Source organism: Myotis brandtii, unplaced genomic scaffold (genome assembly GCF_000412655.1).
Source record: "Myotis brandtii unplaced genomic scaffold, ASM41265v1 scaffold986, whole genome shotgun sequence".
NCBI lineage: Eukaryota > Metazoa > Chordata > Mammalia > Chiroptera > Vespertilionidae > Myotis > Myotis brandtii.
This window is the reverse complement of record NW_005372102.1, coordinates 640,415-664,456: the sequence shown is the minus strand read 5'-3', so window position 1 is coordinate 664,456 and position 24,042 is coordinate 640,415. Positions and strand designations below refer to the sequence as shown.

At 59.1% G+C, this 24,042-nt stretch overlaps 1 protein-coding gene across 1 annotated transcript in view; it reads left to right on the top strand.

Moving 5' to 3' along the window:
* Positions 1-24,042, top strand: part of AFAP1 (actin filament associated protein 1) — a 75,723-nt gene that overhangs the window by 4,323 nt on the left and 47,358 nt on the right. The window contains exons 2-3 of the mRNA XM_005886453.2: positions 19,962-20,090; positions 22,813-22,910. Coding sequence (XP_005886515.1) covers positions 19,964-20,090; positions 22,813-22,910 — 225 coding nt within the window. The 5' untranslated portion in view covers positions 19,962-19,963. The remainder of the gene's footprint in view (positions 1-19,961; positions 20,091-22,812; positions 22,911-24,042) is intronic.

The window sequence follows — 24,042 nt, the reverse complement described above, 5'->3', positions numbered from 1 at the left end:
GGGAAATAGGGAGGGAGGGAGGGAGGATGGACGACCTGCGCCCCTTGCTCAGCTCCCAGCTCCTGTGAATGGATGTGCATCTGCTGCCCGTCTCCCTGGTGGGATGATGGCGGGCTCTGTTTTCACTTCTGATTCTTAAAGAAAGGAAAAGGGTGCTTTGGTCACTCGACTGGTTGGTGGCAGGAATTCTTTTTTTAATCGTTGTTAGAACCGGGAGCTGGAAGGGGCCTCGGCCTTTTTATACTCACTCTCTCACTGAACTGTTAGCCAGAGTGAGACCAGAGAGGAGGGACTTACCTCAGGTGACATTGCTGGTTGGCAGCTGGCCAAGCCTGGAGCCCCAGCCCGACTCCCAGCAGCGCTGTTCTCGGTGCTGAGCTGCTCGGCTGTGCCCGCCTGATCTCACGGGGCGGGGGCGGTCGGGGGGGCTGACCCTGCTGTGCACATGCAGGGAGGGGGCTCTCAGAGAGGCAAGTGGTCCCGACCTGGATTTCTCTCCCGCAGCCTCCTCAGGGCTCAGAGTTCATCCCAGGAAGTTGTTTTGTGTGTAAACTCCTCCCAGAGTGTTTTCACCTGGGAGTGGGTCTGGTTTGGGCTGGAGCAGATCTGACGCTGGACCCTCTGCCAGGAGCAGAGAGAGCGGGAACCGCTCTTCAGGGCCGGCTGACTCGCCCTCCACCTGGATCCCAGGTGCATAGTTCGCATCTCAGGGGGGTGGGAGCTGAGGGGGGTTGGAGCTGAGGGGGGTGGGAGCTGAGGGAGGTGGGAGAGCAGGGACAGTGGTTTGCAGCCCGAGCTGCTGGGGGCTTTCGGAAGAGCCGGTGCCACGCTGCACCGGTGACATCGATCCCCGGAAGTGGGCCTGGGCATCGGCAGTCGGAAGAGCTCCCCATGGTTCGGGTGGGCAGTGACGCTCGGGAACTGTGTCCCCGGTGAGCCCGGGGCTCCAGGTGACACAGCACTTCCTGCTTTCACCGGCTCAGCGTGGCTTTGGGTAACTAGAGGATGTGGTGCCGAGTGAGGTGGACATTCCTTAATGCCACGTCCTGCTCGTGTCCACCCTTGGGGGTACTTCCCAGCTGTTCAGTTTATTCAGTGTCACTTCATGGCATGAAACTTGACTGTTGATTAGGGAACTACCGTGAGTCCAGTTTGACCTGGGGTCTGACGCGCTCTGTGCGGGACACTTAGAAGCATACCTCTCCGCGAGGGCTGTGGAGTCCGGCCTGCCTGGGGATTGCTAACTCGCCGCGTCATGTGGGCAAGTTTTAAAACCGGTCAAAACTGGCTTCATGTACAGAATGGGATGCAGGCATCGTTATCGTCTGATGATTGTTCGGAGGTTCAGATGCAAACCCATGTGAAAGTGCTTAGCTTGGTGCCTCTGCCAGGCACATGGTAAGTGCCAGTAGTCTCCATTATTGAGAGAGAGAGAGAGAGAGAGAGAGAGAGAGAGAGAGAGAGAAACATCGATGTGAGGGAAACATTGAGCAATTGCCTCCCATATGTGCCCTGACTGGAGATCAAATCCACAGCCTTTTGCTGTACAGGATGACGCTCCAACCAGCTGAGCCACCGGCCAGGGCATAATCATCGCTTTTAATGTGAATATTCAGAGCTAATAACTCTGCCACCGATGCTTCCTCCATAGCCCTTGAACCGAGGGTTTTCCTCGTCTTAACTGGTAGGCTTACTTGCCACTCAGGTATCGGCCTCTTGAGTGCCTGAGGTTCAACTGTGTAGCCAAGGGCTTTGTTTGTCTCTTTGGTCTCTTTTCTGGAACATCCTACAAGCCTTCTGGCTGGAGGGGAGTGAGTCACTGCCCTTCACTCTCAGCCCTGGGGGGTGGGGGGTGATCTCAGCTGCGGAGCTCAGAAGTGTCTTCCGTGCTTCTGGGCACCTGTGCCTGGTCCCCTCGCTCTGCTCAAGCTAATATAGATGTGCACGTGTTCATCTGCCCCCACTGAGTTCTGTCTGAGCAAGACTGTTGTTCCTGTCACGGCCGGGTCCCTGACCGGTGCTCCCAGCGAGGTCCCTCTCCTGTGCAGGATCAGTGCTCCCGGCGAGGTCCCGCTCCTGTGCAGGATCAGTGCTCCCGGCGAGGTCCCGCTCCTGTGCAGGATCAGTGCTCCCGGCGAGGTCCCGCTCCTGTGCAGGATCAGTGCTCCCGGCGAGGTCCCGCTCCTGTGCAGGATCAGTGCTCCCGGCGAGGTCCCGCTCCTGTGCAGGATCAGTGCTCCCGGCGAGGTCCCGCTCCTGTGCAGGATCAGTGCTCCCGGCGAGGTCCCGCTCCTGTGCAGGATCAGTGCTCCCGGCGAGGTCCCGCTCCTGTGCAGGATCAGTGCTCCCGGCGAGGTCCCGCTCCTGTGCAGGATCAGTGCTCCCGGCGAGGTCCCGCTCCTGTGCAGGATCAGTGCTCCCGGCGAGGTCCCGCTCCTGTGCAGGATCAGTGCTCCCGGCGAGGTCCCGCTCCTGTGCAGGATCAGTGCTCCCGGCGAGGTCCCGCTCCTGTGCAGGATCAGTGCTCCCGGCGAGGTCCCGCTCCTGTGCAGGATCAGTGCTCCCGGCGAGGTCCCGCTCCTGTGCAGGATCAGTGCTCCCGGCGAGGTCCCGCTCCTGTGCAGGATCAGTGCTCCCGGCGAGGTCCCGCTCCTGTGCAGGATCAGTGCTCCCGGCGAGGTCCCGCTCCTGTGCAGGATCAGTGCTCCCGGCGAGGTCCCGCTCCTGTGCAGGATCAGTGCTCCCGGCGAGGTCCCGCTCCTGTGCAGGATCAGTGCTCCCGGCGAGGTCCCGCTCCTGTGCAGGATCAGTGCTCCCGGCGAGGTCCCGCTCCTGTGCAGGATCAGTGCTCCCGGCGAGGTCCCGCTCCTGTGCAGGATCAGTGCTCCCGGCGAGGTCCCGCTCCTGTGCAGGATCAGTGCTCCCGGCGAGGTCCCGCTCCTGTGCAGGATCAGTGCTCCCGGCGAGGTCCCGCTCCTGTGCAGGATCAGTGCTCCCGGCGAGGTCCCGCTCCTGTGCAGGATCAGTGCTCCCGGCGAGGTCCCGCTCCTGTGCAGGATCAGTGCTCCCGGCGAGGTCCCGCTCCTGTGCAGGATCAGTGCTCCCGGCGAGGTCCCGCTCCTGTGCAGGATCAGTGCTCCCGGCGAGGTCCCGCTCCTGTGCAGGATCAGTGCTCCCGGCGAGGTCCCGCTCCTGTGCAGGATCAGTGCTCCCGGCGAGGTCCCGCTCCTGTGCAGGATCAGTGCTCCCGGCGAGGTCCCGCTCCTGTGCAGGATCAGTGCTCCCGGCGAGGTCCCGCTCCTGTGCAGGATCAGTGCTCCCGGCGAGGTCCCGCTCCTGTGCAGGATCAGTGCTCCCGGCGAGGTCCCGCTCCTGTGCAGGATCAGTGCTCCCGGCGAGGTCCCGCTCCTGTGCAGGATCAGTGCTCCCGGCGAGGTCCCGCTCCTGTGCAGGATCAGTGCTCCCGGCGAGGTCCCGCTCCTGTGCAGGATCAGTGCTCCCGGCGAGGTCCCGCTCCTGTGCAGGATCAGTGCTCCCGGCGAGGTCCCGCTCCTGTGCAGGATCAGTGCTCCCGGCGAGGTCCCGCTCCTGTGCAGGATCAGTGCTCCCGGCGAGGTCCCGCTCCTGTGCAGGATCAGTGCTCCCGGCGAGGTCCCGCTCCTGTGCAGGATCAGTGCTCCCGGCGAGGTCCCGCTCCTGTGCAGGATCAGTGCTCCCGGCGAGGTCCCGCTCCTGTGCAGGATCAGTGCTCCCGGCGAGGTCCCGCTCCTGTGCAGGATCAGTGCTCCCGGCGAGGTCCCGCTCCTGTGCAGGATCAGTGCTCCCGGCGAGGTCCCGCTCCTGTGCAGGATCAGTGCTCCCGGCGAGGTCCCGCTCCTGTGCAGGATCAGTGCTCCCGGCGAGGTCCCGCTCCTGTGCAGGATCAGTGCTCCCGGCGAGGTCCCGCTCCTGTGCAGGATCAGTGCTCCCGGCGAGGTCCCGCTCCTGTGCAGGATCAGTGCTCCCGGCGAGGTCCCGCTCCTGTGCAGGATCAGTGCTCCCGGCGAGGTCCCGCTCCTGTGCAGGATCAGTGCTCCCGGCGAGGTCCCGCTCCTGTGCAGGATCAGTGCTCCCGGCGAGGTCCCGCTCCTGTGCAGGATCAGTGCTCCCGGCGAGGTCCCGCTCCTGTGCAGGATCAGTGCTCCCGGCGAGGTCCCGCTCCTGTGCAGGATCAGTGCTCCCGGCGAGGTCCCGCTCCTGTGCAGGATCAGTGCTCCCGGCGAGGTCCCGCTCCTGTGCAGGATCAGTGCTCCCGGCGAGGTCCCGCTCCTGTGCAGGATCAGTGCTCCCGGCGAGGTCCCGCTCCTGTGCAGGATCAGTGCTCCCGGCGAGGTCCCGCTCCTGTGCAGGATCAGTGCTCCCGGCGAGGTCCCGCTCCTGTGCAGGATCAGTGCTCCCGGCGAGGTCCCGCTCCTGTGCAGGATCAGTGCTCCCGGCGAGGTCCCGCTCCTGTGCAGGATCAGTGCTCCCGGCGAGGTCCCGCTCCTGTGCAGGATCAGTGCTCCCGGCGAGGTCCCGCTCCTGTGCAGGATCAGTGCTCCCGGCGAGGTCCCGCTCCTGTGCAGGATCAGTGCTCCCGGCGAGGTCCCGCTCCTGTGCAGGATCAGTGCTCCCGGCGAGGTCCCGCTCCTGTGCAGGATCAGTGCTCCCGGCGAGGTCCCGCTCCTGTGCAGGATCAGTGCTCCCGGCGAGGTCCCGCTCCTGTGCAGGATCAGTGCTCCCGGCGAGGTCCCGCTCCTGTGCAGGATCAGTGCTCCCGGCGAGGTCCCGCTCCTGTGCAGGATCAGTGCTCCCGGCGAGGTCCCGCTCCTGTGCAGGATCAGTGCTCCCGGCGAGGTCCCGCTCCTGTGCAGGATCAGTGCTCCCGGCGAGGTCCCGCTCCTGTGCAGGATCAGTGCTCCCGGCGAGGTCCCGCTCCTGTGCAGGATCAGTGCTCCCGGCGAGGTCCCGCTCCTGTGCAGGATCAGTGCTCCCGGCGAGGTCCCGCTCCTGTGCAGGATCAGTGCTCCCGGCGAGGTCCCGCTCCTGTGCAGGATCAGTGCTCCCGGCGAGGTCCCGCTCCTGTGCAGGATCAGTGCTCCCGGCGAGGTCCCGCTCCTGTGCAGGATCAGTGCTCCCGGCGAGGTCCCGCTCCTGTGCAGGATCAGTGCTCCCGGCGAGGTCCCGCTCCTGTGCAGGATCAGTGCTCCCGGCGAGGTCCCGCTCCTGTGCAGGATCAGTGCTCCCGGCGAGGTCCCGCTCCTGTGCAGGATCAGTGCTCCCGGCGAGGTCCCGCTCCTGTGCAGGATCAGTGCTCCCGGCGAGGTCCCGCTCCTGTGCAGGATCAGTGCTCCCGGCGAGGTCCCGCTCCTGTGCAGGATCAGTGCTCCCGGCGAGGTCCCGCTCCTGTGCAGGATCAGTGCTCCCGGCGAGGTCCCGCTCCTGTGCAGGATCAGTGCTCCCGGCGAGGTCCCGCTCCTGTGCAGGATCAGTGCTCCCGGCGAGGTCCCGCTCCTGTGCAGGATCAGTGCTCCCGGCGAGGTCCCGCTCCTGTGCAGGATCAGTGCTCCCGGCGAGGTCCCGCTCCTGTGCAGGATCAGTGCTCCCGGCGAGGTCCCGCTCCTGTGCAGGATCAGTGCTCCCGGCGAGGTCCCGCTCCTGTGCAGGATCAGTGCTCCCGGCGAGGTCCCGCTCCTGTGCAGGATCAGTGCTCCCGGCGAGGTCCCGCTCCTGTGCAGGATCAGTGCTCCCGGCGAGGTCCCGCTCCTGTGCAGGATCAGTGCTCCCGGCGAGGTCCCGCTCCTGTGCAGGATCAGTGCTCCCGGCGAGGTCCCGCTCCTGTGCAGGATCAGTGCTCCCGGCGAGGTCCCGCTCCTGTGCAGGATCAGTGCTCCCGGCGAGGTCCCGCTCCTGTGCAGGATCAGTGCTCCCGACGAGGTCCCTCTCCTGTGCAGGATCAGGGCTCCCGGCGAGATCCCTCTCCTGTGCAGGGTCAGTGCTCCCGGCGAGGTCCCTGCCCTGTGCGGGATGGTGCTCCCGGCGAGGTCCCTGCCTTGTGCAGGACCTGCTCACGGCTAGACTTGGTTGGGGCTCTTGGCTGTGTGCCCTGCAGCCTCCTGGGTTCCCAGCTCCTGGCCTTATTGGCTGGAGGGACCAGCAACAGGACATGCAACAAACATGAAAGTTGTGTAACTGTGACAGGAGGGCCTGGGGGGAGCAGTGTTCACCAGAGAACAAGCCGCCTGTCCTGTGCTGGCAGCTGGTCCCTCTGCCCCTCCGTGCTGCAGGCCCGTGTCAGGGTGTGGCCCCGACAGCCCCATCTGCTCATGTTGTCATCTGCTGTCAGCAGCAGCAGCAGCTGAAGGCACAGCTTGCCCTGATTTGCATATTTGGGTGTTTGTGCTATTTATAAGCAATTAGAGATGGCCCGGAGCCTGTTGATGGCAAGCTGGCAAATCCAGCCCGACATGGGCCAGTCTGTTAGGCACTTGGCAGGGGCGCACGCACACAGCCTTCAAGTAAACAAACACGTTCACCCATATTTTAAAGTTTCTCTGGAAAACAGGCATTCAGCCCTTGGCCATATGGTTTATAGACTTTTCCTGAAATGCCTGAGTTTGACTACCAGCCGTCTGCAACCCTACAGCGCGGCCTTAGTTTTCATGGCCCCTTCTCCGTGTGCGGACAGAGGGGGCGCCAGTTCCAAAGGCTCTCCATGCAGTTAGTCTGCCCGTTCTCCCTGGTGTCCTCGTCCCTCTGCACATGTCATGAGGCCAGCATCTCCGAGCATCCCTAGCAACGGCCTTTCTCCCTTTTCCTGCTGTATTTTTCTCCACACCCGTGTGTTTGGTTTGTCTCCACCTGTGCAGCGAGGGCCTCCGAAGCCGAGACTGGCCTCCCACACTTGCTGCCGCATCACCAGCACTTACTGAGGGAGCGGGCACACGGCACTCCTTCTGGACCAGCTCAGGGTCGCCCTGTCCACCTAGGGGAGGAGCTGCTGGAGCCCTGGCCTTTCAACCAGCCGAGGCAGGGGAAGTGATTCACAAGGGCACGGAGGTGGAAGGGGGCCGGGTGCATGGATCGCCCTCGGCTCTGAACCGCACAGGCCCCGTTACAGCCGTCCTCCTGGCTCCGAGTAGGGAGCCGCAGGGAGGAGATGTGCTCCTTGAGCACAGACCTGGCCACAGCCCTGGGTCAGAGACACCGGCGGTTTTTCATCATGACTGTAGGTTTCCCAGTGCCTTTAATTCCCCATGGATTTTATGAAACAGGTGAGACAATTGAAGGAGTTGGGGAACAGCAACTCTAGAATAAAGGGGGGATCAGACCAGAGAATGTGGGCCCGGCAGACGCTGTTCCGAGGACAGCGGGGTCTGATGGAAGCCTCCGAGTAGCGCATCGCCCCAGCGTGAGAGCAGCAGCTGCAGCGCCCGTGCAGCCCCCAGAAGCCCCTCATTAATTTTCAATGCGAGTGACAGGAGCAGCAGATGGCCAGGGGCGAGTGTGAGATGGGTGGTCATTGAGCGCTCCCCGCCTGCGCTGTGGGATCTGAGACTGGCTGGTCCGGCAGAGCTGATCATGACCGGGCCTCCAGCTGCCGGCTCGCGCCATCCTGGGGCCGGGATGGCGCCTGCTGTCCTCAGGAGGACGGCGCGCCGAGTGTTTGAGATCATGGAAGTTTCCTTGCACCCGAAATCCTGCAGCAGAGCTTTTGAAAGGTGGTCTTCTCTGTTGCCTGTGAAGCTGGTGCTGGGTTTTGTAATCACACAAGTGCGTTAAAGGCTTCTTCAGCAGTTACTGCGTCCGGGGCTTTGTCACGCAGGATGGAGCCTAACCGTCGGCGACCCCGAGCACAGAGGAGCGGTTATCAGGGAGCTGTCCCTTGGCCTTGGCTGAGGCTGGCTTTCCTCGGTCTCTGGTGAAACCGCAGTGGAACTGGTCCAGACCGTGGTGAGATGAGAGCTGCTTGCAGCGAGGTGCCCTCCCTGCTTTCTCTGGTCATCACAGGTCCTTCCCTGAGGGCACCTGTCCTCCCTCCCTCTCGTCACAGGGAGGGGCACCCCGTGTCGCTGGGTCCCAGCGGAGAGCAGGGTAGCGGGCGGCAGTGGTCCTGGCACAGCACCAGGCGCCTGGCTCTGCAGGAGAGATGCAGTGAGGGCCATAGAGAGGTTGTCATCAGGATGCTCGGGGAATTCATCCTGCGTGGGAAGCCGTGGAGATGAGTGTGGTCCCCAAACTGGAGGTCAGAAGCCAGGGCCTGGCTGTGGAGGGCTGCTGGGCGGGAAGGTGAGAGACAGCAGGTGCGTGGCCTCTATAAGTGAGCGTTTTCCTTGTCTCCCCACTCGGCACACGCAGACACATGGCTCCACCTTCCGTGTGATTTGTGAATGTGCCTGGCCGTCAGGCATAAAGCATAGGATTGTGTTCTTCCTCGGACAGCGGGCTTCTCCTTGCGTTCAGCACAGACGTCTCTTGCGACGCAGAAAACACTGCACACACCACGCGGAGCCGGTGCTGAAATCCGCCAGCAGCGTGGAGATGGGGATGGAAAGCACAGAGGAGCGGAGCTGGGTTTCCAGGAGCCCTGCTCACAGGCCTAAGACCCACTGCCCCCGCAGCCTCTGAACCAGAGAATGTTCGTCTTTCTCTAGACCAGTAATGGCGAACCTTTGAGCTCGGCGTGTCAGCATTTTGAAAAACCCTAACTTCACTCTGGTGCTGTGTCACATATAGACATTTTTTAATATTTGCAACCATAGTAAAACAAAGACTTATATTTTTGATATTTATTTTATATATTTAAATGCCATTTAACAAAGAAAAATCAACCAAAAAAATGAGTTCGCGTGTCACCTCTGACACGCACGCGTGTCATAGGTTCGCCATCACTGCTCTAGACTGTAGCCCCGTCCTCGGGTTCCTGTGTGAATTTACGCCGCCAGTCGTTTTGGTGAATCACCGCACGGTTGCCATGGAACGGTGCTCCAGAGTTAAAATGCGGCCACGTTGACCCATTTCTGTGGTTCCCAGTTGTTCACTTTTTAAAGTTGTGCTTTAGTCTTTTGTTGGTTGCAAGACCCCCTTTCAGAAGCACATGGGGTGTGGGACGTCTGCATGTATTTGTTTAATGGCTAGTGGGTGGGGCTGGGGGACAGCGACAGTCCACAGCAGCTGCCTGCCTGACGGCGGGGACCAAGTCCTCCACTCCTGGGAGTGCCTGCCTCGCCACCCCCCCTCCCCCTCCTTCCGTCTGTGTGGGTCCCCAGCACCTGCGCATTTCTGCTCCGTCCAAGTTCAGGCGAGGAGAAAGAATGGCCCTGGCAGCACAGAGATCCCCGGGGAGGGCAGCTTGCCCAGCAGCCCTGAAAGGAGGCGTCCATCCGGGAGGGGGCTGCCTGAGCCGCAGCAGCGGGTGGCAGGGGTTCCGCTCGGGGCCCTGCTCTCTCACATCCCCTGCAGCATCCAGAGTGCGGAGCACGGGCGGCCATCGTCAGCGTCCAGAAGGTCCTTCCTGCAGGTTCTCGCGGCTCGGGGTTTATTGAGTGTTAATTTGATGGCAGCTCCATTCCAGCCAGCGAGTGGGCGAGCTGTCCTCCTGGCTGGGGTTGGAGGTGTTCGCGGGGGCTCAGATTTAAGGGAGGAGATGAGTGAGTCCGTTTAAACCCTGAGTAACTGAGCGTGGCTGGGTGCTTTGGGCCATGTCGTTTATTAACCACTGTTCCACTTCTCAGTCAGACCTGATGGACTCGGGAGGCCTTCTACACACACACACACACACTCTCACACTCACACTCACTAACACACACACTCACACTCACACACACTCACACACACACACTCACACACATACTAACACACTCACACACACTCACACACACACACTCACACACATACTAACACACTCACACACACACTCACACACACACTAATACACACCCACTCACACACACTCACACTCACACTCACTAACACACACACTCACACTCACACACACTCACACACACACACTCACACACACACTCACACACACTCACACACACACTCACACACACACACTCATACACACGCACACACTCACACACACACACTCACACACACACTCACACACACTCACACACACACTCACACACACACACTCATACACACGCACACACTCACACACACACACTCACACACACACTCACACACACTCACACACACACTCACACACACACACTCATACACACGCACACACTCACACACACACACTCACACACACACTCACACACACTCACACACACACTCACACACACACACTCATACACACGCACACACTCACACACACACACTCACACACACACTCACACACACTCACACACACACTCACACACACACACTCATACACACGCACACACTCACACACACACACTCACACACACACTCACACACACTCACACACACACTCACACACACACACTCATACACACGCACACACTCACACACACACACTCACACACACACTCACACACACTCACACACACACTCACACACACACACTCATACACACGCACACACTCACACACACACACTCACACACACACTCACACACACTCACACACACACTCACACACACACACTCATACACACGCACACACTCACACACACACACTCACACACACACTCACACACACTCACACACACACTCACACACACACACTCATACACACACTCACACACACACACACTCACACACACTCATACACACTCATACACACTCACACTCACACTTTTTAAAAAAGACCCAGCCCTTGGGCAGCCACCATCAGTAGGACCCCTTTGTGCATCTCTGGCTGAAACAGCCCTCTGTCCAGTCCCATCACCCTGTTCGAAGCTCTCTGCTCTGCGTCTCTCCTGTCCACTCAGGCGAGGGCTCTCAGGGCGGCTGCGGATCACGCGTCTGTGTGTCACTCTCATTGCCAGGCACACTCGAGGGCTCTAATGTGCCAGGGAGGAGAGGGAGTCCCCGCTGGCCACGGGGAGACAATGCGCTCACAGAGGGAGTTGGCGCTTTGGGGGGTTATTTTTCAACCCTTTCCTTTGAAATAAGTCAGGCTTATGGGATTGTTGCAAAAATAGTACAAAGGATTTCTGTTCCCCCTTCCCCCTGACATTTTACGACATTTGCTCTCTCTCTCTCCCTTCCACTCTCTCTCTCCCTCCCTCTCTGCATATAACCTTTTTGGCCCTGAAATGTGTGAGAGTAAAGGGCGGATTTGGGGTGGGTGAGCAGGTGGGAGGGAAGAGGTGAGTTGGGAGCCCTCCTAGTGCCAGGGGGCGCAGTGTGGTGGCCTGGCCAGGCTGGAAGCAGCCAGGGCCGGGAGCTGGGGTTGGGGCGGCCCCTGTTTTGGGAGGAGCCTCTGTGAGATGTGTGATGGGTCGGAGGACAGGAGTGAGGAGGAGGATGGCGTCGGATTTGGGCCCGAGTCGCTGGGAGAGCAGCATTGCCGTTGTTGAGATGGGGACCCTGGCAGCAGTGGGTTTGGGCTAAATCTGAGGTCTAAGGGCAGAGGCCAAGACGTGCTGGGAGGGAACTCAGTGAGCAAGACCCCAAAGAGCTCAGGCAGCCATGAAGCGAGGATTAGCTGATTTACCATTAAGTTAATAAGTCTCCAGAGGCCAACTGGCCTTGAACAGTGTGGGGTTAGGGCGCTGAGCAGTTGAAAATCCAGGTATGACATTTGACTCCCCCAAACTTAACTATTAACAGCCCACTGTTGGCCGGAAGCCTTACGATGCCAGGAACTGTCAATTAATACATATTCTGTATGTATACAGGGTGGGCAAAAGTAGGCTTACAGTTGTGAGCAACACAGTTTATTCTTATATTATTATTTATCAATTATTTTATTTTCCATATGAGCAACTCTCTCCCTCTCCCTTCTTCTCTGAAATCAATCAAAATATATTTAAAAATATATGTATGTTTAAAGCAAAACCCTGTGGACAGCTCTGCTCCTCGTTCCATAGAGAGATGGTGAGAATGTCCCATGCCCTGGGGGCACGTCCAGAAAGCGGGCAGGATTGGGGGAGTCTGCATCGCTGTGTGGACACGGTGCAGCCACCGCATTGTCTCATCGCCCTGTGAGCGCAGCAGCTCCCAGCCCTGAGAAGCTGTTGTGAGACCAGCCGTGGTGCTAATTGGCTTCCATTAGCGCTCTGCCATATGCCACCCAGCCCTTGTGCCCACCGCCCTCCCCCACCATGGAGGAGGAGTGGGCTCAGTCTGCAGGGATGGGGGGCGGGGCGGCCAGACAGCAGCCTCGCAGCCCGTCCCTGGGGGGCCTCACCCTGTGCCTGCTGTCGGTGAGTCACCGGCCGCAGGCTCCTCCCCTGGGGGCTGTCCCCTCAGCTCCTCGGATGGAGGCGGGTGGGATGCTCAGAAAGCAGTTCTTCGGGTCACAGAGGTCATATGTGAGTTGTCGCCCCGGGAAGGCGGTGCCATTTCTGAAGGGATCAGACTGACTCCTAAGCAGGCCCTGCCTTCGCTCTTCCCGGGTTGCTGGTAGCAGGTTCCCTCTGCCTGAGCCCTCCGCCTGCCTCCGCAGCTCAGCCTGGTTTCCGTCTCGGGTTCCAGTTGTCCTTGTTGGAGTTTATTCCCCGGCTCTCCCTGTGAAGGGCCACCGTGCATGGTGGAGGCTTTGCATCTCTGCTGCAGCCGCCTCACTCTGCTCTCGCTCACGGAAGCACCGCAGGCAAGAGGCACATGCATGGCCAGGGCTGCGTCCCGTCCCGGGGAAGTGTCTCCTTTTTACATCTCCACCTGAGGACCTGCTTAGAGAAAGGGGGGGGGGGGGGGGGGGGGGGGGGGGGGGCAGAGAGAGAGGGGCACCTCAATGTGAGAGGGACACATGGACTGGCTGCTTGCCTTATGCTCCCCAACTGGGGGTCAGACCTGCAGCCCAGGCATGTGCCCCGATCAGAATCAAACTGGCACCTCTCAGTGCACGGACAGCGCCCAACCAGCTGAGCCACTCCGGCCGGGCCCAGGGAAACCTCATTACACAACAGCTGTGGGCAGGTTCGGGTGTTTGCCGACTAGGACGTGTGAGGATGGGATGAGCTGTGCACGAGCGTGAGCCCCGTCACCCCGCATCCTGGGTCTGGCTGAACCTGACAGTTTGGGGAGCAGCAGCCAGATGCCAGCGCGTCCTCAGGGGCATCGTTGCCTACTCAGCGGTCCCCTCTCCTGATTGCTGGGCTGGTGGTGGGTTCACTTCGGTGGCAGACCCTGGTGCTCCCCGAGGTCGCGGGTGGCAGGTGAGTGCGGGCAGCGGCGTGTCTGTTATTCCTTTGAGGAGCGTTGCGGGTCACTCCTGCAGTTGAAACACGCTGTCAGGTTCCGTGCAGCCCAGGGCACGGCTGCTGGAAACGGGACTGTGGACCCAGCGGGGCACCCCTGGGAGCTGGCTAGGCCTGCAGACTCCCAGGCCCACCCACACCTGCGCAGCCAGGACCTGCGTCCTAGCAGTGCCCCCGGGGAAGCTGAGAGGCACTGGTTTCGGGCATGGAGGACAGAAAGGAAGCGTTTAAAACCCTGTCCCGTCCGCGTTTCCACAGTGAGAGTGTAAGAGCACAGCTGTAGAGCTGGGCGGCGGCCTCTCTAAGAATCTAGCTGAGTCATGTTCTTGACGGGAAGGGACGTCAGGCCCCCACTGTGCGGGGCGCAGGTGCGGGACCAGCTCCGGGGCTGGACTGCAGGCCTGCCCTGCGGCGACCTGGAGACCCTCCTTTTCCTGAGATGTTAGTGACGGTGGCGCTGAAAGCTCCAGTGGTGGAGCCATCGTGTCATCTGTATCAGGCCTCCTCCTGCTGCCCACGTGTCTGGAGGAGGGTATTTTCACCCCATTCTCCCGTGGGCCCTCCTCCCACCCCTCCTGACTGCTGGTCCGCAGGGTCAGCCCCGCTGCCCGGGGTCAGGGGCATCCGAAACGCACTGTCACGGTAGGGACTGCGGGAGGCCGGTAGGGACTGTGGGAGGCCGGTAGGGACTGCGGGAGGCTGGTAGGGACTGCGGGAGGCCGGTAGGGACTGTGGGAGGCCGGTAGGGACTGCGGGAGGCCGGTAGGGACTGCGGGAGGCCGGGAGGGACTGCGGGAGGCTGGTAGGGACTGCGGGAGGCCGGTAGGGACTGTGGGAGGCCGAGCAAATGCCCTCTCCGAGCTGCTGTAGGAAACGGTCTGGGGGTGGCCGGGGGTTGAGGTTCGCTCAGTGGGAAAGGCCAGCATCTCCAGTCCTGTCCCGTGTCCTGGAACCGCTCCCCTGTCCTCCCCCCAGAGGCTAAGCTACAACTTGGATGGCGTAGGCTTGGCTTTTGATCACACACAGGAGTGGCTGGGAGGTGCGTGCCATCTCGTCGGAAGTGTGTGCGAGGAAACATGTATTGTGTCAGCTCCTGGGAATGGATTTTACAGCCTGGCCGGGAACCCTAGTGACCTGGACCTCCCTCCTTCCTCCTCCCTCCCTCGCCTCCCCTGGGAGTGCGGGGTCCTGATCTGCAGCCCAGGAATCAGGCTTCTGAAGCGAGAAACGGGGCCCTGGGGTGCGGTCGGGGTACGTACATCATCATGACCAGGAAAAGCATGTGTGGGTCTGGGTTTCATCTCTTGCTTTTCACACAACAATGGAGGGATGTTTTCTGTTAGGGCTTGAATCATCCATCCACATATTAATCTGACTTGTACAAATCATGATATCTTCCCCCAAGAATGTGCTCTGTGGATTTTCACAGCAATTCCTTGGGGACTCCTTTCTGCCTCTAAACAGCCGGAACGGCAGATTCTCAGGACTCAGAATAGACGTGGGCTTTCCGCTGGGACGTGGTGGATGTGGTGGAGTCAGTGCTGAGGCTGAGCGGTGGCTGTCCGTCCTGCTGACAGGAGAGCGACAAGGAGAGGCCTTGCTCTCTCCCCTCCGATTCCGATGCAGCCAGCCCGCGGTCGGTCTCTCCAGCGGCTGCCTGCACAGAGCTGTCATCCCCGCGCTGTGGCCCAGGGCCCTGTGCTCAGCCTCAGTCACTCACTCAGGGCCACCTGGGGTCCCCAGTCTTCCCTCCCAGAGAGCACCCGCCGCCTGTTCTGAGGCAGCCCAGCCAGCTATGCGTGGAGGCTGGGAAGTGTTTGGGAGTCGGCCTACCTCCCGGCCGTAACCCTATAAGGGAAAGTATGTTGGGGCCTTGCCGTGTGGCAGCTCCGTGCTCCCTGCCGCACGAGTCTTGTCCCTCACTGAGCCCCTCCGAGTGCTCCCGCTGGCGCCTGCCTCAGCAGAGAGGCCTGCCCAGGTGCCACCAGCCAGCTTGAGAGATGACCTGTCAGAGCGCCCCGCCCGGGGCTGTCTGTGCTCTAAGAATGTCACACGGAGCAGTTGCTATTGAGGACGGGCTCTGGTATTTCTCTCTGCACCGGTCTCTTCCAAACACATCCCAGGACTCTGGTCTGTTACGGAGATCTGGGAACACGCCGCGAGGGGTACTGCGTGTCTGTGGGGGGCTAGCTTCCCTGGCAGGCCTCGTGCTAGGCCCTCTCGGTGCAGAGGGAGGTCACACGGAGGCCCCTGACCAGGCTGCCCCCGACGGGGGAGGAGACAGTCACCGCAGTCACAGCGTGGTGAGGCTGACGAAGGTGGGCCGAGGTGCTGGGAGCCGAGCTGAGCGTGGACGGGTACAGGCGAGTTGGGGTGTGTGTGGGGGACCAGCCAGGGAGGCACAGGTGAGGGTGCACCCGCAGAGAGCAGCAGGGAGCGCCGAGGTCATCGTGGGAAGCAGCCCGATGCGTGCGGGGAAACTGCCTCATTCAGACGAGCTGAGAGGGACGCGCAGGCGGGAGGGGAAGGAGATGGGCTGGACAAGGAGGCAGCGGCCGGGAGCCCGGTACAGGTCGGGGAAGGCATTGCAAAGAGGAGATCGGGGACAGTGCGGGGTCAGGGAAGCAGGCTGGTCCTGGGCCAGCCATGTGTCACAGACGACTTCTTCACTGGGCCCTCAGAGGTGGCCCCGGGTCCTCACTGAGCGACACGGGAGAGGGGCTTTGTGAAGCCGGTGCCCGGCCCCGCCTCTGAGACGGCAGGAGGAGCCGTGGCGGGGCGGGCCAGCAGCGAAGGGCGGCTCCCCAGGTCCCGGGACGCGTGGAACTGGGGCGTGCGGGCCACCACTCGGGCCTCCCTCTCCAGGGCCGCAGGCTTTTGTTTCTCTTCGTCTCCTCCATCCGTCCTTTCCGTTTACATCTGAGTCCGAGTCGAAGTTGGACGATCTTTCCCCCACACCAAGGTTATAAAAGAAGGCACCTCCTCTCCGCAAGGACTTAATGCTTGCACTTTAACATTTTGATTCTCAAGTGTCTTTATAGCTCTTTCTGGTATATGATCTAAGGTATGTGTTCAGTTTCATTTATTTTTTCCATTACGACAAGTTGTCCTGCTCTAAGGATGAGGCTGTCGTTGCCCTGGCTCTGAGGCCCGGCACGCGTGGATGCTGTGTGCCCGCCGGCGGTTGTGCCCGTGCCTCCGTCAGGGTCTTCAGCTGCGAAGGGTGCGGTAGCCGGAGGAAGAGCAGGCTGGGAAGGAATCCCCTCAACCAGCAGTTCCCGGACTGTTTGCTTAGGACTTTTTGGTCTTAAAATATGGAGTGAAGACCCCAAGGAGCTGTGTTTGTGTGGGGACATCACAGGCACTCGCCGTACCGGAACACAGAGCTGGCAGACTTGTTAGCGCTTCATATAAGAGATGATGTGTATTTCTGAGCAGTGGCCGTACTCAGCTACGAGGTGGCTGAGAGCGCACTGCGGCTGCTTCGGCGGAGGTCCCGGACGCAGGCTGGCCTCCCGGAGGCGAGTGGCTCTCGCCCCTGCGTCTGCGTGCCGAGCGCTCCGAGACCTGGTTCTGGTGGAAGCACATGAGCAAAGCTGGCCCCCGCAGACATGTGGTTGAAAAGACGAGTATCTTAGGGCCTTTTCAGAAAATCGTAGGTCGTTTTCTTTGATTCTACACCCAAACTTGACAAGTGCTAGTTCCTTAAGGTGAGCTGCAGTGTGGACTCCAGAGCAATAGCGAAAGGAGCACTTCAGCCCGGCCGGGTGGCTCAGTGGGTGAGCATCGACCTATGAACCAGGAGGTCACGGTTCCATCCCGGTCAGGCTACATGCCTGGGTTGCAGGTTCAATCCCCAGTAGGGAGCGTGCAGGAGGCAGCCGGTCTATGATTCTCATCATTTATGTTTCTGTCTCTCTCTCCCTCTCCCTTCCTCCCTCTCTGAAATGAAAAACCTCACCCATAGGTGCATGATTTTTGTCCAGTTTCTTCCCGCATCTCCCACACCCCTTTTCCCCCCAAGAATAGTTAGTCCGTTCCCTTTCTATGTCCCTGATTCTATTATAATCACCAGTTCATTCTGTACATCAGGTTATTTATTCACTTGATTCTTAGATTCACTTGTTGATAGATGCATATTTGTTGTTCATAATTTGTATCTTTACCTTTTTCTTCTTCTTCCTCTTCTTAAAGGATACCTTTCAGCATTTCATATAATACTGGTTTGGTGGTGATGAACTCCTTTAGCTTTTCCTTATCTGTGAAGCTCTTTATCTGACCTTCAATTCTGAATGATAGCTTTGCTGGATAAAGTATTCTTGGTTGTAGGTTCTTGGTATTCATCACTTTGAATATTTCTTGCCATTCCCTTCTGGCCTGCAAAGTTTCTGTTGAGAAATCAGCTGACAGTCGTATGGGTATTCCCTTGTAGGTAACTGAGTTTCTTTCTCTTGCTGCTTTTAAGATTCTCTCTTTGTCTTTTGCTCTTGGCATTTTAATTATGATGTGTCTTGGTGTGGTCCTCTTTGGATTCCTTTTGTTTGGGGTTCTCTGCGCTTCCTGGACTTGTAAGTCTATTTCTTTCACCAGGTGGGGGAAGTTTTCTGTCATTATTTCTTCAAATAGGTTTTCAATATCTTGCTCTCTCTCATCTTCTGGTACCCCTATAATTCTGATGTTGGTACGTTTGAAGCTGTCCCAGAGGCTCCTTACACTATCTTCGTATTTTTGGGTTCTTTTTTCATTTTGCTTTTCCGGTTGGGTGTTTCTCGCTTCTTCGCATTTCGAATCTTTGACTTGATTCTTGCGCTCCTCTGGTCTGCTGTTGGGAGTCTGTATAATATTCTTTATTTCAGTCAGTGTATGCTTACTTTCTAGATGGTCCTTTATCACACCATCGAGGGTCTCATTAGATTTCCTGTACATCTCATCAAGTTTATCGACAGACTCTAGAAGCCTCTTGAGAGACCTCAAAAGTGTGGTTTTGAATTCTATATCCAGTAGCCTGCTTTCCTCCGGTTCTGTTCTTTGTGGCCTGTTTCTTTGTCTCGGCATTTTTTTATGCTTCGCTGTGTCAATAGAGTGGCTTTCCGTGTTAAGTGTCCCAATTACCTGAGGTAGACACTCTTGGTGCACCCCCTTGTGGTCTTTGTGCCCAGTCTTGTTGTAGTTAAGCCTTGATTGTTGTAGGTAATTACTACTTGACCTCCAGGCCAACTGGCTCTAAAAATATATTTTTAAGACACTGCATTCTGCTGTGTTAGAGCACTTTGCCTGATGCACATGAAGGGGTCCCACCCGTGTGTGGCCGTGTGGCATTGTGGCTCACTGAGCGGTGCCGACCGTCCCAGTGCTGGCCGCTGCATGACACGAATCAGAAAACCACCAGGCTGCCTCAGGCTGAGAAGTGGCTCCCCCTCCCCTCCGCCCCGGGCATTAAAGAAGTGTGTCCTCGAGGGTTTGGAGATAGAATAAAAGCAGTGGGTTTCCTGCTTCATCAGAGTCATCAGACACTTCCGAGCAAAAGCATTGGTTTTGTTTTGGAACCGCAGGTGTGTGGTGAGGTACAGTGACCACCGGTACATGTGGGGTCGCTGCTTTGACTAAGAGGCCACCCTGGCGTTTGCACCGGGCGTGCAGAAAAAGGCGAATAGCGCCTTAATGTGATGAGAACAGCTCGATCCTAAAAGGAGTCCGGCAGAGGTTAGAGGCATGATTTGAAACTTGCTGATACCCTAGCCAGTGTGGCGCAGTGAATAGAGCATCAGCCCGAGGACTAAAGGGTCCCGGGTCAAGGGCACGTACCTCAGTTTCAGGCTTGATTCCCGGGCCTGGCTAGGGCACGAGTGGGAGGCAACCAATCGATGTCTCTCTCACATCAGTGTTTGTCTCTTTGTCTCTCCCTCTCCCTTCCACTCTCTTAAAAAATCAATGGAAAAGTATCCTCGGGTGAGGATTAACAAAAACAAACAAACAAAAAACTTGCTGATGATTTAAATCTTTCTGATGATTTAAAACTTGCTCATGATTTAAAACGTGCTGACATCGCCACGCAGCCTGTCTGTGGACATCAAGGGAAGGGCTGCCCAGCCCGAGAAGGAAGACGCGGTGGGAAGCAGGCCTGGCCGTGCCCTGGAAGCCCTCCTGGCCTCCCGCATCCCTGTGGCAACGTGTAAACACGTGCACAGCCTTCGTGGGGGGAGCCAGCCCTACAAAAGCAGTCGGGTGTGAGTATCTGAAACCAGGTCCTAGTGGTTCTTGGAAAACTGCTTGGCATTTGAAACTCCGTCTCCTTCTTGACATTGGAATTTAATATGGTGCAAATGACACCAAGTGGTGATGTCAGGCTTGACTCCATCTGCGGGCGGCGTGGCTTGGGCGCCTCCCAGCCGAGCATGCTGCCTGGGAGCAAGTGCAGGGGTAGCACGCGTGTCCGGAAGAGGGTGCGTGACGCTGTTGGGGGCCTGGTTCCAGCAGGCCTGTTCACGTGGGAACGCCATATTCAACCAGCACGGAAGTGAAAGGCTTTGAGTCAGATTGGCATTTGTATTTAGACTTTTGCAAATCAGCGCGTCTAATGACATCTTCCTCCCTTGTTTCAGCAATGGAGGAGTTAATAGTGGAACTTCGCCTCTTTCTTGAACTCCTGGACCACGAATACCTAACATCCACGGTCAGGGAGAAGAAGGCCGTGATCGCAGACATCCTGCTCAGGATACAGGCCTCCAGAGGTGCGTGCCCCCCACAGCCTCCCCGTCCCCTTGGCCTCGCACACCTCGAGCCCCTCCCTTTCCTAAAACGTAGTCCTTTGTGTAGTAGCGTAGGACTTTGTTTAATCAGGAAGTTGTCCCTGAAGGCCTTACTGTATGCCAGGTGCTAGCCTTTAAGGAGCTAAAGGAACAGTGGGTGTGTTGGGGGCCCCCAGAGCACCCCACCCTTTGGAGATTCACTGGGAAGCCTTTAAGGAGCTAAAGGAACAGTGGGTGTGTTGGGAGCACCCCACCCTTTGGAGATGCACTGGGCGGACTCAGCATAGAGTGGTACCTTCTCATGCCCAGGATTTGTTTGTTACGGGGGTAGGGAGGGTGCACAGGCAGGTTGAGGGGAAAGGCGGCGTGGGCTGGAGGAGCCTTCCTTATGCCGGTCCCTCCCTGAGTGTCGCACGGAGCATGGCCTTCCCTCAGCAGAACAAGCGCAGCCACCTGTGAGCCCCCAAATCCCAGAATCCCAGAAAAGGGTGTGTTAGGGTGACAGAACCAGAGCCAATGGGAGAGAGGGAGGGCGGGAGAGAGAGAGAGGAGAGAGGAGATTAACTTAGGGGCTGGCTTTTGCGGCTATGGAGGCTGAGAAGGCCCTCGATCTCGCTGCAGGGAGAGACCAGGACAGCGGCGGTGGGTTAGCTCGGTCGGGAGGCCTGGAACCGGGGCTGGTGGGGTGAGTCCTGATCTGAGTCCAAAGCGCCAGACCCGGTGTCGAGGCAGGAGGAGAGGGATGTCCCAGTCCAGCCGAGAGCCTGCTGCTCCTCCTCCAACTTCGGTGCTATCCGGGCCCTCCCTGGTGGGCGCTGCCCACCCACTCAGCTCCCAATTCCAGTGCCAGTCTCTTCCAGAAGCCCCTCCCAGACACACCCAGAAACAGGGCTCCCCCAGCTCCCTGCATCCCTCTGCCCAGTCAGGTGCACACCACAGCCGGTGTTTGGTGTAAACCACGTGTTTGCACACATAGTCTAGGCACAGCGAACCAACCCCAGCCATTAGGACCATGGCAGCTCTGAGATCCATGCTCCCGGGTGCCAGCCACGGCCATCGCTGCCAGCAGGCCCTTCAGAGAGAGCAGCCTCAGGCCAGCTTGTGCCAGAGGGTAGGACGGGGAAGGTGGGGGCAGCCTGGTCTGCATGCGGTACACCAGGGAGTAGGAGAGCCCTCGGAGGGAATCCGGTCTGTTCAGTGAGAGAGTGTGGCGGGGGGGCGGGCCGTGCAGGGGGTCCGGGGGGTTCTGGGAGACCGAGGAGGAAGCTGGAGGAGACTGAGGGTTCCTTCTCCATGGCTTCCTGAGGTCTGTCACGCACACACTCAGCCCGTTTTGAGGGTACAGCTCGTTGGCTTTTAGGGCATGAAGCCATGTAGGACACAGCTAGGTTGCATTCTGGACCTCGGGGGAAGGACTGTAGCAGATTAAAGGGGGGCCACGGGAGGCCTGTGGGTGGGGACCTGCCCCCGAGAGGGAGCTCAGGAGAGGACCTGGGGCACATGGGCAGTGCTCGCTGTGGAAAGGGTCTCGCTGCCTCCCTGCCCACCTCCTCCATGTGTGTCTCCGCTGGTCCCACAGTGTGCGGTTGGAAGAGTGAGTCTGCGGTGCCTTTTCGGATACGGGTAAATGTCTCCTCTGATACTGCACCGGACTCAGCAAGGGGTCGCTTCTTCAGGGTCGGATGCAGTGCAGACAGACGGGTCTGGCTTCCTGGCTGGGCCCGTCGCCAAGTACGTGACCTCGCACAGTCACTCTTTCTGCTTCAGGTTCCTCATCTGCGAACCCCTAGAGCGTTGTCGGGACGGAAGGAGATCATATAGCGCATTTCCAAACGGCCTGCACAGAGCCGTTCGGAGCGTTTCTCTCCAGCTCGCCTCCTCGGCCAGCCCTGCTCTCCGCCCCGCAGGGCCTCTGCCCGCAGCCCCCCCTCCCTTCCTCTGCCCCCCGAGTCCCAGGCCTTTGTCTCTTCACGCTTCATTCGGACGTATCTCCTGGTATTTCCACTTCACGGATTCTCTCCTTGGCTCTTCAATTTGCTTAAGACTCACCCACTGGCGGTTACTTTTGTCCTCTTTTTTTCCTTTCCTCTTTACTGTCCCAGTTCTCCGCCAGCGTCTGAGGGCAGGGACTCTGACTCCGTATGTCCCCGCCGGTAGCTCCGTGCTGGCCACTCCAGGTGATCACTGGGAAGTGGTGGCTTCCTAGGTCTTCCCAGGCGAGCTCTTGACTAGAAAGAGTGCTGCGCCCAATGGAAACTCCTTCTTCCTCCTCTGGCCGCCCTGCCTCATGCTCACGTGCGTTCTAAGTCAGCCGCGTGTGTCTTCCTTCCCAGCTCGGACCTGGGAGGACGCACTGTGCCCGTCATGTCAGCCTCTGAGTCCAGGAGGGACTCCTACAGACTTGCTGTTCCCAGAGCCTCTGCCCTTAGGGCACAGACACGGGCACAGGGCAGCCGGGGGGGAGCTCAGGGAGCAGGTCCCTGAGAGGCCGTGGCCCCGAGGGAAAGCACAGGTGTTGCTGCGGCCCCACCGCTTCCTGCTGTTAGGGCTGCAGCGGGGTCTTTAACCGTTTCCGCCAGAGGTTCCTCGTCTGTAAGATGGAGAAGGATCCCCCTGCCCTGCAGGGCGGGGTCTGTGGAGTCCACTGGGCTGAGGAGGTGAGAGCCGTCCTCCTCACCCGGGCCTGTTTGGCTGATCCCCGCAGGTTCTGAAGTGAGAGACCACGTTCCGAAGCAGGAGACCCCCAGCAGCCTGCCGGCCCCTCCCCAGATGCCTCTGCCGGAGATCCCGCAGCCCTGGCTGGTGAGTTGTCCCGGCCCGATTCTGGGGGAAAGGAGGCCACCCCTGAGTGTGTGGGAGCCGCTAGGAGCAGCAGGGAGGAGGCGGGTCGCCTTCCCGGAGGCTGGTGTTTCTTTGACAATCAATGCGGCTACACGGCTGTGGAAATCAGAGAACTTAGCGGCAAAATATCGACAGGAGCTGGGACTTGACTCGCTCTCTGGGTTAGCCGCACTGGAATGCCTTTTCTGAATCGTTGAAATGCTTCTTCTGGGATAAAAAGTTCTTTAAAAGAAAAATACGTACATATTCCTGGAATGTATGTTTTATCTGACCGTACGCGTTCAAAACTTGCTCTGGAGTTCTTTGCCGCCTTTGCAGTCTGGGCCCACTCACAGGTCCATGTGTTCCCCCTTTCCTGCCCTTGGCTGCTTTCTCTCGAGCTTACCAGGGAACTTGGATGTTCACTCAAAGTCTGAGCGCAGTCGGGCACAGGGCAGTTCTCTCTCACGTCCGCACGGTCACTCCGCCTGGAGGGGAGCTGCCGGAAGCAGGGCCACTGCCCCGCCTGGGCCGCAGGTGGCTGAGGCCAGTGCTACGCAGTGATGACCTCGTTATTTATTTATTTATTTCTTCATTATTTGTTGTTGTTATTGTTTTTAATTGAGAGAGAAATAGAAGCATCGATGAGGTAGAATCATTGATCGGCTGCCTCCTGTATGCCCCCCACTGGGGATTGAGCCCTCAGCCTGGGCATGTGTCCTTAACCTGGAATCGAATCGTGACCTCCTGGTTCACAGATCGACACCCAACCACTGAGCCACACCGGCAGGGCCCCCCTTTTCTTTCTAACAGGGTCCCGGCAGTGTTGGGAGCCTGGCACGATGCCGGGCACGCCTCCTCACGCCTTCAGTCCCTGCTTCCCTGGCGCTGACTGTGATGAGCACCAGGCAGACCCGAATCGTCCCAGGGCTCCCAGCTCAGGATGGGCCTCGGAGAAGCCAGCGCTGGAGACTCGGCGGGGCAGCGGTGTGGGGGCAGCTGTGGGGACAACGAGGAGAGGCACCTGAGCCAGTTCTGGGGGGCGCGCCCCCGGTTCCGCTTGGGAAGGGGACTCGGTGCCGGAGCTGGGTTTGCAAGGCGCTCCCGGGACAGG